At 35.3% G+C, this 14,669-nt stretch overlaps 1 protein-coding gene across 2 annotated transcripts; it reads left to right on the top strand.

The window, feature by feature from the left end:
* The first annotated feature begins 10,035 nt into the window (after window positions 1–10,035).
* Window positions 10,036–14,488, top strand: LOC110910011 (calcium/calmodulin-regulated receptor-like kinase 2). 2 transcript variants are annotated; one of them, XM_022154724.2, is made up of 8 exons: window positions 10,036–10,190; window positions 11,620–12,009; window positions 12,267–12,420; window positions 12,743–12,869; window positions 12,987–13,072; window positions 13,164–13,235; window positions 13,516–13,719; window positions 13,829–14,488. In XM_022154724.2, the coding sequence occupies exons 2-8, from the start codon at window positions 11,684–11,686 to the stop codon at window positions 14,123–14,125; spliced, it is 1,266 nt and encodes a 421-aa protein (XP_022010416.1). In that variant the 5' UTR covers window positions 10,036–10,190; window positions 11,620–11,683; the 3' UTR covers window positions 14,126–14,488. The 2 variants fall into 2 exon arrangements, with proteins under 2 accessions (XP_022010416.1, XP_035833636.1); XM_035977743.1 differs by lacking the exon at window positions 10,036–10,190 and adding an exon at window positions 11,212–11,481.
* The last annotated feature ends 181 nt before the right edge of the window (window positions 14,489–14,669 follow it).

Genomic DNA, 14,669 nt, shown 5'->3' with positions numbered 1-14,669 from the left:
TAATTGGTCTAAAAGAAGAGTGTTCTTTAATGGTGTCTACTAATAGCAACTATAACTAGAGGATTATGAGCTGTAAGTTGTTCAGGCTAGCATCAATAGAAGAGAGATGAAATACTAAATAAGATTTTGTTTTAAAACAATTAGAGCAGTAGTTTCAAAATAGTGTTTCATATACTAATTCTTCTATTCCACAAATGATAGATCACATTAAAAAACTCGATGCAGTAGTTTCAAAACATTGTATTATATTATACGGGTAAGGATATATTAGGAAGTTTATTTGGGTAGTAAGGTTAGGAAGTAATGTTGACCATTTATTAATAATCAATTGCTAAGATTAAATGAGTGAAATTGAACAAAAAACGAGACACATGAGTTAATTTGAGGGTATTCTAGTCCATCAAAGTCAATAATTTCTCTCCACCAATTCCCCATCGTTTTTAAAACGTTAATTACTTTTTCATACGACAATATTTTTTTTATAAAAGTTACACCATAAAAACAAGTGTTTTTTTTATCTTTAAAACGAGCACACTATTGCTATATACTTCTGAAAAAAAAATTCGAAAACCCAGATGCGTAAAACGCAATGGACAGAACAACACACTATAACCCAGGTTCTAAAACGCAATCGAGTTTCATATAGTCGTGATTATGTTTTAACATGGTCATGCCTCTATTCTAACATGATCGTGTTTATGTTTTAGCATGATCATGTTCTTTGCACTCAAATTCTAAAGAAAACGTACCTAAAACGCAATGGGTTTCACATGGTCATGTTTCTCTTTTAACATGGCCATGCCTTTGTTTTAACATGGTCATGTTTTTATTTTAACATGGCCATGCCTTTGTTTTAACATGGTCACTGTTCCAACATTAACATCTAGGTTCTAAAACGCAATGGGTTTTAACATGGTCATATTTATGTTTTAAGGTGGCCATGTCTTTGTTCCAACATGATCATGTTCTTTTTTAACATGATCATGTTCTTTGATCTTTTATACTCCAGTTCTAAAACGCAATGAAACCCAAAATCAAGATTTTGCACTACAAATTCTAAAAAGCAATGAAGTTTTAACATGACCATGCTTCTATTTTGACATGATCAATGTTCTTTGTACCCCAGGTTGTAAAACGCAGTGAAACCCCAAATCAATATTTTGCACTGTAGGTTCTAAAAAGCAATGGAATTCTAACATGACCATGTTTATGTTTTAACATGGTTATGCTTTTGTTCCAACATGAGTATGCTTCTATTTTAGCATGATCATGTTCTTTACTTGTAAATGAAACCAAAAATCAATATTTTGGTTATGCTTTTGTTCCAACATGACTATGCTTCTATTTTAGCATGATCATGTTCTTTACTTGTAAATGAAACCAAAAATCAATATTTTGCACTGTAGGTTCTAAAAAGCAATGGAGTTTTAACATGACCATGTTTATGTTTTAATATGGTCATGCTTTTGTTCCAACATGACCATGTTTCTATTTTAGCATGATCATTTTCTTTACACTCCAGGTTGTAAGACGTAATGAAACCCAATATCAATATTTTGCATTGCAGGTTCTAAAAAGCAATTGAGTTTTAACATAGGTTCTAAAAAGCAATGTAGTTTTACCATGGGTATGCCTTAGTTCCAACATGATCATGCCTCTGTCTTAGCATGATCATGTTCTTTGACTGCAGGTTCTAAAACACGATGAGTTTTAACGTGGTCATGCTTTTGTTCCAATATGATCATGCTTCTATTTTAGCATGGTCATGCCTCTGCCTTAACATCCAGAAGAGCAAAAATGAAAAGAACTCTAACTAAAACATAATGAGGTGAAAAACGCAATTGAGGTTTGATAACCTAAAATGCAATGAAAATAAAAAATAACACAACTTACAAAAGAACTCTGATTAACGACGGTGGACGGAGAAAGAACTCCGATACACCGTGGGGAAACTACTGATGGCAGTGGAGCGATGGCGGTGGATGGTGGAATGGTGGTGTCAGATCTGAAAAACCCAACATGTGGTTGAAGGTGGTGGTGGTTTCAGATCTAGTTTCCAGCAAGATGGTGACAATCGTAGGTGGTGGTGGTGGAGGTGGTGGTAGTGTTGGTTGTGATGTGGTAGTTTATGGTTTTGAAAATGGTGGATTTGAGTATACGAGGAAGAGAAATGAATTGCAGATGCTGGTTTTTTTAAGATGGTGAGTTTTGACCAAAATGCCCCTCATTATGTTTTTTTTCATCTTTGCCACATGTCATCCCTTATTGTTTCCTATCATTTCTACCCAAACTAAACTTTCTATTTGATATTTTCCCATTATTTTAACAAATAAAGATAAAAATATTTATAAAGTAAGTTATACCATCACCAATAACTTTTTGTGAGACTCATAGACAGTGATGTGGTGGTAACAAACGAATTTGTCACCTTCGGGGACGTTTCTTAGGGGTGCCTTTGTAAGTATAAATGGCCATAGACGACCGGGCCAGAATTCAGGTGCCCTGTCTGAGTATGGAAAAATGTGTCCATTAGGTCTTAATGAAATAGATAATGTAAACTATTTTTGCCGCTCATTGTTATTATTATTATTTGAAAATAAAATGCGCATTGGGCTAATACCTAACGGGATTAAGTTATAAATTTTGAGATCAATAGTTTTAAATGAGACTAAGATAAAAGTTTATGTTTTATGAGTTTTCTATTAAAAAAAACATATAACCTATGTTTTAAAAAAACACAAGGCGCATAGACCTTGTCTAGAGCCTAGGCGCAAGGCACAAGAAAAGTACTGTCGAGCAAAAAAAGCCGCACATAGAAGAAAATAATTAAATAATATATTATGCTATGGAAACAAATATTGTTTTAAAACAATTATAGTACACCTTAACATAGTTAGTTGTATATCTTTTAAAAACGTATTAAACTAGGATTTTGACCCGCCGCGCGTTGCGGCGGCGTCGAAAGTTAAAGTAACTCGTGTTTATATTTGACCCGACTCTTTACTTAAAAAATTACACCTCCATCGAATGGAAACGTAGTATATTTGACCCGACTTGCTTTCAAATACAGTTTACGAATGCACACAAAATAAGTAGAACATAGATAAAAAAAAAGTATAATAATTTGTCCACGTTGCGGTGTAAAGTTGTAAAAGTCATTTAAACCAAAGGAGGTGTCAAGTTATTAAGTAGAAAAGGTTAAGAAGGTCAAAGTTGTCAATTACTGAAAGTTAGAAGTGAATGTGCGACTTACTTAAAGATAAGGGTTAATAGTGTTTCATGTCAAAAAATTAAGGGTGTAAAGTGGAGAAACTTGAAAGTGTAAGGGCCTTTTTTTGGTTCAAAACTTTGAAGAAAAAAAATTAAAAAGTAAAAAATTTGAGGGTTAAAAGAGAAAGTTCTCCACCTACCTTTCTCTTTAATAGTATATAAATTAGATTACTTTTAGCCACCTAACAACAAAAATGGAATGAATTTTTAAAATAAAATAAAGAAATCCTACAAAAAAAAAAATGATGAGAAAGAAAAAAAAAACAAGGGGAATGAAATGAAGCTTTTCTGTAGCCTTTTCATCAACATGTGTTGTCAGTGTCATTGAAAGCTTTTATTGATCGTTAAGTTGTTTTGACCCTAAAATGTTTATTAAGAGTACGAAAGCCTCATTTTCTTCTATCTTCTTTCTCTCAGGATTTTTTTTTGCACCTAATTATCTTCTTTCTAGCTTCAACTTAATCTATCTCTCTCTCTCTCTATATATATATATATATCTCTCTATATATAAAGATTCTTTTTAAACGTGTCCTGGTTGATGGTCCTTCCTGCCCACCCCTGGACAGGCTCTGTAGACGACCCTTTAAAACTCATGCTTTTTATTTTTCTTTCACAAAAGTGTGTAATTTTACCTTTTTAAAAACAACTCATACATTTTCTAGGATAATTATACTAATACTTACATGATGCAAGATTTAAACTCTCAATCTTTTAGTTTGAAACACACCACTTAATCACCTGGATGTTTTCTTGAGGATGCCATTTTAACTTAACATGGGGAAATAAGGTGGATGAACACCTAAGATTATAGGCGGTGGACCAGTCATATATATTTCACCAATAAGATTATTTAATATTTTATTATTTTAAACACAAATTTTGACCGTCTTCCCAGGGCTTCTGCTAGAGTTCCAAATCATATTTCTGAGCAACCCATTAGTTGTATAAAAATAATATTTATGAAACCGTATTGATTAGTAAAATAATAAACCAATCATGCGTAAGGCACATGTTGAGGTTTATTAGTTAACTAGTTTATTGTCCCGTGTATTACACAGGTTAAATGATAAGATTGATTGTATTCGAAGAACAAAATAATATGCTATCAACATTAAAGCCAAATACCATATACACGAAACCAACAAGATAAAGTGTACTTATGTTCCAAATCAAATAACAAACAATTTTATTTTTTCATGACATTTTTTAAATAGTTCATTTTATATAACATTATTTCAACATTAATAAATTGGAAAAGTGAATATGGGGCTGTTACACACCTAAGTTTAGATGCGAAACCTTCAAAACTACGTAGTTCTGATTAAAAACCCTAATAATTCACCATCTTATATCTATCTTCTGTTTTTTGTACGATGAAGAAGTTCTACATATCTCTATTTCAAAAAACATATAAAAGGTAGCTTTAATTAAATACATGTTCTTCAATTCTATAAAGCGGTGAACTTTAATTGAAAAAACTCAAAACTATCAAATCAAATTGAATGAAATGAAAATCAAAATAGATTGAAGATAAAATCTTGATGACCGGAACTGGTGGTGGCATGATGTTACAAAATTGAAACATATTTCACCATTTGAAGAACAGAGACGTTTACTTTGCTTAGAGACTAGGGTTAAATTTTTACATATAAATGCTTTAATGTGGAGGTTTGAGCCAATTGAATCTTTAAAACCAAAACGATATATGAAGATTTAATTTGAGATTTAAATAGTCAAGATTTGATGATTTATCTGTTCTATTTTTTCTTTCATTTGATATTGATATGATTCTTAGTTTTGATTTTCCATGAAAATTTCGTGATCTTTCAAAATGTATTTGATTAAGCTGCAACTTTTATATGTTCTTAGAAATAGGATTTGTAGAACTTCCATAGAAAAAGGAAGAACCGAAATGGTATGTTTTGGTTTCCAATATTATTATTTTTAATTAAAATGACGTAGTTTTATGGGTTTCGCATCTAAGCTTAGGTGTGTGACAGCCTCATATTCACTTTCCCCTAAATAAATTTTAAGGTTTATATAACATTTTATCAACATTAATAAATTTTAAGATTTAGAAAAATAAAACTATATGTATAAGGGTAGGATCATGATAAAACTCTTTTTTCGTGAAAAACTACTCTATATTATATCTGATTGTATCATATGCATATGCTGCATATAATGTAATGCAGTATATGATATGCTACATATATGTAGTACTAGCTTACAAACCTGTGTATTACATGGGCTGAATATCGGAAAAATGTAAATCATAAAGTTCTATATAATCCTTACCACACGGTTAAAGAATGTAATAATATTAGGAGAAAATGTTAATTGGTGGTGTCCTTGTGACTCAGGTTCGATTCTCACTCTCCTCATTATTTTCTGCGGCATCCAGGTGAAAAGCGAATACAGGTGATGCCGGTTCGACTTGGATGGAAGGCAAGGTTTTACCGATTATTCCACTGTCGTGCCTTCGGGCGGGTGGAGGTCGGGTTTCCACGCATCTGGGGAGAGCCAAAGGGCTGGCGACGATCGAGTAGTCGACCTTGATCATAGCGCCCGGTGTTACGGTGGTTAACACGTCCTTGTCGTTAAAAAAATAGTTCCCCAAGGCAATTGAAGAAGCATTTAAGTAATGAGTACATTGGTTCCCAAAGGCATATTGTAGAAGCATTTAGGTAACGAGTACAATCTAATACAGCACATTGAGTAAACTGCAATTTTACCCCCTGGGGTTTAGAACAATTGGCAATCTAACCCCCTCTAACGAAATAATTGCAATTCCCCCCCCCCCCACGTTGATATTATGTCGCAATTTTACTCCCTCCGTCCAGCCAACGTTAATATTACCGTTAGTCTATGTTGAAATGTCCATTTTGCCCTTCGTCTTCCTCATTTAAGAAGCATAGCCCAATCATTCTGCCCTAATTCCATCGTTGTTCAACCGTTCTCCCCCAATTGTTCAGTCGCCCCCCAAATCTGCAAGCCCTAAATTCATCGTTGTTGCTGAACATGTCTACCTCTTCTTCCTCTGTGCTTCGATCGAAGGAAACAATGGCCAAAACTCAACCCTCAGACATTATCTGTCCTTGTGGTGGGAAAACAGTTTACAAACAATCAGAAACCAAGGCTAATCCTGGAAGATGGTATCTTCAATGTGTAAGTGAATTCTGTTTTATGCTTATTGAAACTACTCCTGTGATTATTACGAGTTGTGGTGTTGCTTATGATGTCCGATTATAGGTTGGAGGATGTGGATTCCTCAGATGGGCTGATGTTGGTGAAGAACAGGGATGTCCGATTTGTCGAGAGGTAATGCCTGCTTTAATTCAAAGTATCAAAGATAAGGATGAGTTGGCTAAGTGCAAAGACCAGTTGGCTCGGTACAAGAATGGCGATGTGTTAAACTGAAGATGTACTTAGGAATTACTTGGGTCTTGATTGTTCTACTTTATTTGATTAAGTAGTTAAATGTAGAGAAATTAGATCAGTTTGTGTATTTTGACCCTAATTGTATTTGAGTTATGAGTTTTCAAGTTTATGCAATGGTCCTTTTCAAGTTCTTACTTTATGTTTGTTTTGGTAGCCTGTTTGTAATGCTGTAGGTATTGCTGACAAAGAGAAATATATAGTTGAGAATGAGAAAGATCTTGCTAAGGATGAAGACGGCGTTGCAGCCGAAGAACCAGACAGTTATGTATACTTTGAGGATCAAGACTCTCAGATACTCAGACCTTACTTGGAGCAAGAAACAAATAACGAAAATATATTCGGAGATCCGACAAAGGATTATGACCCTGAAGTGCTGGAACATGTATGGGATTACACATATTGGGATGAAGAAGATGATTGGTACTTTGATCCATATGAAGGGGAGCATGGTTCTGATTCGGATTGGTCTTGTTTGGATGATTGTCACTGGAAATAGGGTAGAAAGCAGCATCTAGATTTGTTTGGTTGTATGTTGTATTTTTGTACCACTTAATTAAGGAATTTGTACTAAATGTTGCAATGTAATCGAATCACTTTTCGCCGAAATTCTTTTTGAACACAAATGTGAACATAATAAAGCATCCATATGCAAACATAATCGAATCACTTTCCGCCGAAATTCAGTATCCTTTTGTTCATGTACTCCCTAATGAATTCTAGGCATGTGATAATTGGCTTGTCCCTTGCTCATATGATTTGTCTGTTAAAAACCTCACATATGTTGTTCAGCAACATATCACATTTAGCTCTTCCAGAAAAATATGCTCTTGACCAAGCGGTGTATAGGATCTCCTTCAGCCAGTCATATATAGCTCGTTATGTTGTCTTAATTTCTTCCATAGCTTTGTTAAAATATGGAATAGATGTCTTCCTTCCGCCTGACAAAAGCAAATTCTTGTGAAGATCTCCACGCCACTTCGATTTCATATTCTCATGGATGTGCCTTAAACAAAATCTGTGCTCACCATTAGGAAAAACAGCTAGCATAGCTGGAATCAGACCATGTGATACAAATTGCTATTAATCCTAATATTTTGCAACCAAAGTTAATTGAAAGTTATGAATTCACACTTAAGAAGTGATTACCTTTTGTCTGTCGCTGAAGAAGGTGAAACAAGACTCAGCCGTACACCCTAGGTCATCTCTCAACAGTTGCAAAAACCATTTCCAGCTTTGTGTTGTTTCTGCCTCAACAAGTGCATAACAAACTGGATATATGCTATTGTTCCCATCTATACCAACAACACTCAAGATCTGTCCAGGAAATGGACCTTTCATGAAACAACCATCGACACCCAGCAACGGTCTTCCAATCATCTTAAATCCTCTCATCATAGAGGCAAAACAGACATAAATCCTTCGAAACTGCCTTGTAGGACTACCTGAGTTCCCACATGGCTCCACATCAATTTTAATTGTACTACCTGGGTTGGCTTTTAGAAGTTCATCACAGTATGACCTTAGCAGACCATACTGTTCTTGGTAATCACCATAAATGCTCGTAGTTGCTATCCTCTTGGCTCTGAAGATCTTATGTAGTGATATTTCTAGCTGATGCTTCCGAAGCAGTTGACTTTGAATTGCATGAATTGGCATGTCTAGATTGCTTTCAATCATAGGTTGGATCTCTCTGGCAATCGAACTCATTGTGTAGAAAGAAACGACCCTTGTTGTCAAACAATTATGTTGATTATGAATGCACACACCACTTATCCTTGGCCGTATGCCTTGAGATGTGAACTGCCCAAGGGCAGGTGGGCTTGGTATGCCTTTTAAGGTGCTTGTATTTTTGCCCTACTTTGCTGCATTTACTATTTTGCCCCTCATCTCCCTTATTTTTTTACAGGACCAAGTAGTGGTGGATTACTTCCAAAACATACTACCCTATACATTAACAATTCGTTTTTTTAGGATAAACACATCCCTCCTTGCCTTAAGAGCATAATCTTTGACCATCTGATTCATCTTATTCTTGTCACCAATAAGCTGACCAACAAAGAATGGCAGATCATTTGGTCCTTTTAAACCACCCTTCTTTTTCCTCCTTATCTTCCGGGCAACCTTATCTCTAAGGCTTGAATTGTCATCAGACCCACTTTCAAAGTCCTCCAGGTCTACAGGCAGATGACCTTCTTCGCTTCTCCCATCATCATGATCCCCATCACTTGAACCATCTAGTTCTTCCCTAGTAAATTCAACATTAGCCCTGAACCTCTGCATATCCACCTCTATTTCATAAACCAAATTATCTTCCTCATTATACTCATAATCAGGATCACTTTCTTCACTCTCTTCATTATGATCTTCAATTTCTTCCTCATCTTCATTCAGACTTTGATTCTGATTATTTATTAGAAATGATGCTGGAACAATTGCTTTACATGGCCCTACAGGAACTTCACTTGACTCAATCAAGATTGTTGACCTTCGGTGTTCAACATACATGTCTATCATGTGGACTCCTTGACGCACATAATCAAAGATAGGCTCTAAGTCAACATCACATTTTAATGTCCTAAGACCAAAATCCAAAGAACAGTAGGGTTCCTTGTAATGAATGCAGAAAACAGAGACCATCATTGTATCCTAATTTCTTAACCATCTCCTCTAAAACATCCATATTCAACACTCGAAAATCTACATGATCAATGTAGTTTATCTTCCCACCAAAGTATTTCCTATTCGGGTTTTCTACAAAATGACCTCCATGGTGAAATTTAATGGTAAATTGAGTTTCGGTTTCACTTGTAAACAAACATCAATAACAAATTAACACAACAAAAGGTTCAAATTTTACCTAATTCAGACCCTGTGAGCTTGCATGTCACTTACGGTACATTTCGTCCGGTTTGAAATACTGATCTTCAGCTCTAACCTTCCATAATCGACGATCCATGCTCGTAACAGAGTTCCAATCGACTGTAATTCTTCAAGAATGACTGATCGCCATGTACAACTCTTGATTTTAGAGGTAGGTTAACTTGAGGGTTTCAAAGTGATGAAATGGGAATTATATGAGGTTGCAGGTAAAGCTTAGGGTGAATTTACCTTTCTGCCCTTTGACCATTAACAGCAAACGTTGATAAGTGCCGGAAACATGGGCCAGGGGGTAAAACTGCGACATAATATCAACATTGGGCGGGGGAGATTGCAATTATTTCGTTAGAGGGGGTCAGATTACCAATTGATCTAGATCCCAGAGGTTAAAATTGCAGTTTACTCTAGCACATTATTCAAGTGGCTTTCAAAATTCAAATAGTCCGTACGGCCTCATTTACAATTCATACATACTAATCTTGGTAGACCCTTTAATCTTTACTCTCTTTCAACATTAACCACTCAACTCGGTCTTGTTTCTCCATCAACTTTTCTCCATAATCCACTGTACAATCTGATCTCTCTCACTTGATTAAAAAAGGGTAACGATCCATCCATTTTTCTTGTGTGATTGCATTTGTTGTTTGTTAATTTGCGTCCGTTTCTTGATTTGTTGTAAATTACTTGTTTTTATTTGTGGGTTTTGAAATTCTTGATCTGGGGTTTAGCTACTTGGTTGTAATCAGGTTTTATTCGATCACAGGGTGTGTGATGTAATAATAAAGCTTGGGGAATTTGGGTGTTTCTTGATTGGCATATTCATAAAGAATATTGTTTGACTGTTTACTTTTGTGTTTGTCAACCTTTTTGAAGTTTTGAGTAACCTTTTCTCTTTTATTTTTTGCTGATTTCTGATTGAGTTAGGGTTCCCTTTGCCACCCCTATAGTAGATAAGCATATTATACATTCTATACCATCATTCAATATTTCAATCTTAATCATGTTTTGCTTCTTTATCTGTTCCTTAATTGTCAACAATTTAGATTTAGGGGGGTGTTTGGATATTCTGCAGAGTCTGAATGTCCTGACTTGAAGTTATGAAAGTTAGTTTTACAATGTTGGATAAGTCCTATTCGGATCATAGTTATTAAAGGCGCTAGGCGCACTCAAGGCACATAGGCCTCGCCTGGGGCCTAGGCGTAAGGCGCAAAAAGGGCGAGCGCCTTAGAAAAATAAAGCGCATAATGAAATAAAATTAAAATACATTATGCATTAGAAAAAGTAGTTCTATATTCTTTGACTTCTTATTTCTATATTCTTTGACTTGGTGTGTTGGTATGCTGTTCGTTTTCAGCCTCTCTATCCCTAGGGATAGAGGCAAGGTCCGTCTACATCCCACCCTCCCTAGACCCTATAAGTAGCTTGCTATTTGTGGGATTTACTGGGTATGGTTGTTGTTGTATTAGAAAAAAGTAAAACTATTCTTCAAACAAAATAAACAAAATCTTTTATATAACACCTTATATCATCTATTTAATACCAAAAGTTCTAAAATATTAGTGTAGAAAAGTAGTTTTCCTTGGATGAAAGTAAGAATCTAGCTAAAATCTTGTCGGAATTTAGAGAATTTGGCCGGAAACTCTCCGGAATCTAGGAATCGCACCGGAATGTGCGCCTGAACCATCACCTGGAGAATTAAAGCACAATTTCTTCTACTTAAAGCGCAACTGCCTCGCCTCGCCTGAAAAATGGGCCTAGGCGCAAGAGGCGATGGCTGTTAACAACTATGATTCGGATTCAGAATTTTGGGGTCAAAAAACAATATGATCGAATCTCGAGAAGCAAGGAAGAAGTTGCTACAACAAAAGAGAAATTTTTGGGCAAATGTAAAATGTATTTAACTATACATAAACTTAGTCACTTTATTGTAGCAAGTTATCTGATTCTTGATTTTACTAAGCATTACGTAATTACGCTGTGGAGCTAAACGTGTCGAAGAGAATAACAAAATTCTATTTTTTGATGATTTAGAAAATAGAACCCAAAGAAGTTTCTTGCAAGATGTTATCATTGATGCTACAAGGAGATAAAAAACATGAGTCAGAAGACTGATTTAGTGATAATTGGAGTGTGTGTTGGTGTGGCTGTTGGCATATTTCTAGTATCGCTTGTATGTTTTGGTGTAAGATGGTACAAAAGGCGTGCTCGTCTTAGAAAGGGTGCAAATGACCATGGTTCATCAAATCTTCCTATACGCCAAAGCGGTTTAAACGCGAGTAATGTATTGAGTGAATCTTTCTCAAGGTCTTTGAGCGTTAAAGTTTCAACTTATCCTGCGAAAACTTCCCCACTATTTAGATGGAAAAAGAAAAGAAATGAACAATTAGTTTCAGCATCTGGATTACCAAGATACTCTTACAAGTATGTTGTTTCACAACCGTTAGTCTTTTTTAATAAACATTACCCGAAAAGAGCTAGATTTATTGATTATTTAGATAAAATGCGTCTTAAATCGTTTATTCTTGCAACCCATAATAGTTTTTTTGACGTTTTAGAAGAATAATGACCGGTTTGATACAAAAAAAATAAGAAATTTATTTCATAAAATTCAGTCAACACACACACACATATATGTATACATATATTGTTGCATCATTTGAGCCCATAAAATTTTTCAGGGACATACAAAAAGCTACAAATAACTTTACAACCATCTTGGGACAAGGGTCTTTTGGTCCAGTATATAAAGCCAAAATGCCTGCTGGTGAAGTCATTGCTGTAAAGGCTCTTGCTGCTGAATCCAAACAAGGGGAGAAAGAATTTCAAACCGAGGTAATCCCTCCCTATGTGCCATTGCAGTTAAACTATGTCCCCTTTAAATAAGTTAAATAAGGTGTCATTTTGCTAACTTGTATCTAATCATGTGTGTAACTGTCACAAAAATGTCTCTAAACTTGTAGATTTATTTATGTATGTAAAGGAGCCGATAAACTCAAGTCTTGGCTTAGTCGACAACAGGGCCTTTGTTCTTTATGTTTGTATTTCCTCATATGGCTCTTTATGTGTGGTTTCAACGGATCTTACAAATGAAAAGGAACACGTATAGTATTTTGTTTTGCATACTTTGTTATAAATGGAGATAGTCTTGTTGCAGGTATCATTACTGGGAAGATTGCACCACAGAAACTTGGTGAATCTAGTTGGGTATTGCGTAGATAAAGGACAACGTATGTTAATATATGAATACATGAGTAATGGAAGCTTGGCAAGTTTTCTACATAGTACGTCAAAATCACTCGTTTTTACTCACTCTATATTGTTCTAACTTACACATGATCTACTCATTTCATACTAAATTATGAACTTACTTTTCATGTTCTAACTAAGGCTACGTGTAGGTGAAGAAAAAGTTGCGTTGAATTGGCAAGAAAGACTACAAATCGCCCTTGATATATCACATGGAATAGAGTATCTTCATGATGGGGTTCGGCCTTTTTTTTTTCTTCTTGTCGTCTTTGTTGTTTTTACATGTTGAACCGATGGATCTTATGTAAGTGCATATATTACTTGAGCAGGCGGTTCCACCTGTCATACATCGAGACTTGAAGTCTGCAAATATATTGCTAGACCACTTAATGAGAGCCAAGGTAAGATTTTGCTTAAATGATTAAGTTTCCAAACCACTTTATTCGGATTTTGTTACAAATAAGTCATAATTCTTGTACAAAAAAAGTCTTATTGGGCACCTTCTGAATGTAAAGATTTTCATATTTTCTGAAGTATAATGTTTTTTTTTTTTTTTTTTTTTTTTTTTTTTTTTTTTTTACGACAAAAATTTCAAGTACCATAGGTCGAAAATCATTTGCCCGATTTTATTTATTTATCGCATAGTTGTGAAAATGGGCTTGAAAAACATAAACAAAACAGGTTGCTGATTTTGGTCTATCTAAAGAAGAGGTGTTTGATGGTCGAAACTCGGGCCTTAAAGGCACATATGGGTATATTGATCCAATGTATATATCCACAAACAAGTTCACAATGAAAAGCGACATCTACAGTCTCGGGGTCATCCTATTTGAACTCATTACCGCCATTCACCCTCAACAAAATCTCATGGAATATGTCAATCTAGTAAGTTAATACCATCTACTTCTAATTCTTTAACAAAATGAGTTCATGTCAAAGCTTTATGACACATGTTATGATGAAAGATTTGATTATTTTCATTTTAATTTAAAAGGCAGCAATGAGTTCAGATGGGATCGATGAGATTCTCGACAAGGAGCTTGTTGGTGATTGTGACCCTGAAGATGTAAGAAGCTTAGCACAAATAGCACACAGATGCTTGCATAAGACACCGAGGAAACGACCTTCCATTGGGGAGGTTTCCCAGGCTATAACGAAGCTAAAACAGCGGCGGCTGGTTCGGGAAGATAGTACCATGTCATTTGCGGGCGAAGAATTCTTGGGGGTTGTCGGGTGCATTGAGTTACAGGAGAATCAGTTGAAAAAGATGACCAGTATAGCTGAATCTTGAAAGATTTGAATATGTTGTGTGTTTTATATAGAAATGAATCACTATATATTTCTTTGGTCACTTTTACACATCACTCAGATAAAGATTAGAATGTGGATCAATCCAAGATAAGGGTCTAGGGGTGTAAACAAGCCGAGGGAAGCCCAAGCTTGCCTAAGCTCGAGCTTGGCTCGTTAAACTTACGAGGCTCGAGTTTGGCTCTCTTTAAGCTAGCGAGTTAGAAGTAGCTAGATTCAGACTATTTAGGTTAAAGCTTTCAAAAAATGAGGCGAATCGGCCTCGACTCCTAAACTTTTAGCTAAACTTGAGAAGGTTGAAAGATTCAGTTGAATAGAGTTTCTCATAGCATCTGTTCATACGAAACTCATCTGCTTCTATTTATACTTTCTGTAAATGGGCCCGGGCTTTTTTCCAGCTGTTCGATGGACCCTTTAGCTCGAAATACTAGGATATTATAGTTATTGGTTGTATCACGTGTGCTTCTCCTATTTTCACCAATTTGTATTCTATTTCTTAATCTAACAAAAGTTAATTAAAAAACAAT

The sequence above is a fragment of the Helianthus annuus genome, chromosome 9, assembly GCF_002127325.2.
Source record: "Helianthus annuus cultivar XRQ/B chromosome 9, HanXRQr2.0-SUNRISE, whole genome shotgun sequence".
In the NCBI taxonomy this organism is placed as follows: Eukaryota; Viridiplantae; Streptophyta; class Magnoliopsida; order Asterales; family Asteraceae; genus Helianthus; species Helianthus annuus.
This window is presented reverse-complemented; position numbering and strand designations above follow the sequence as displayed.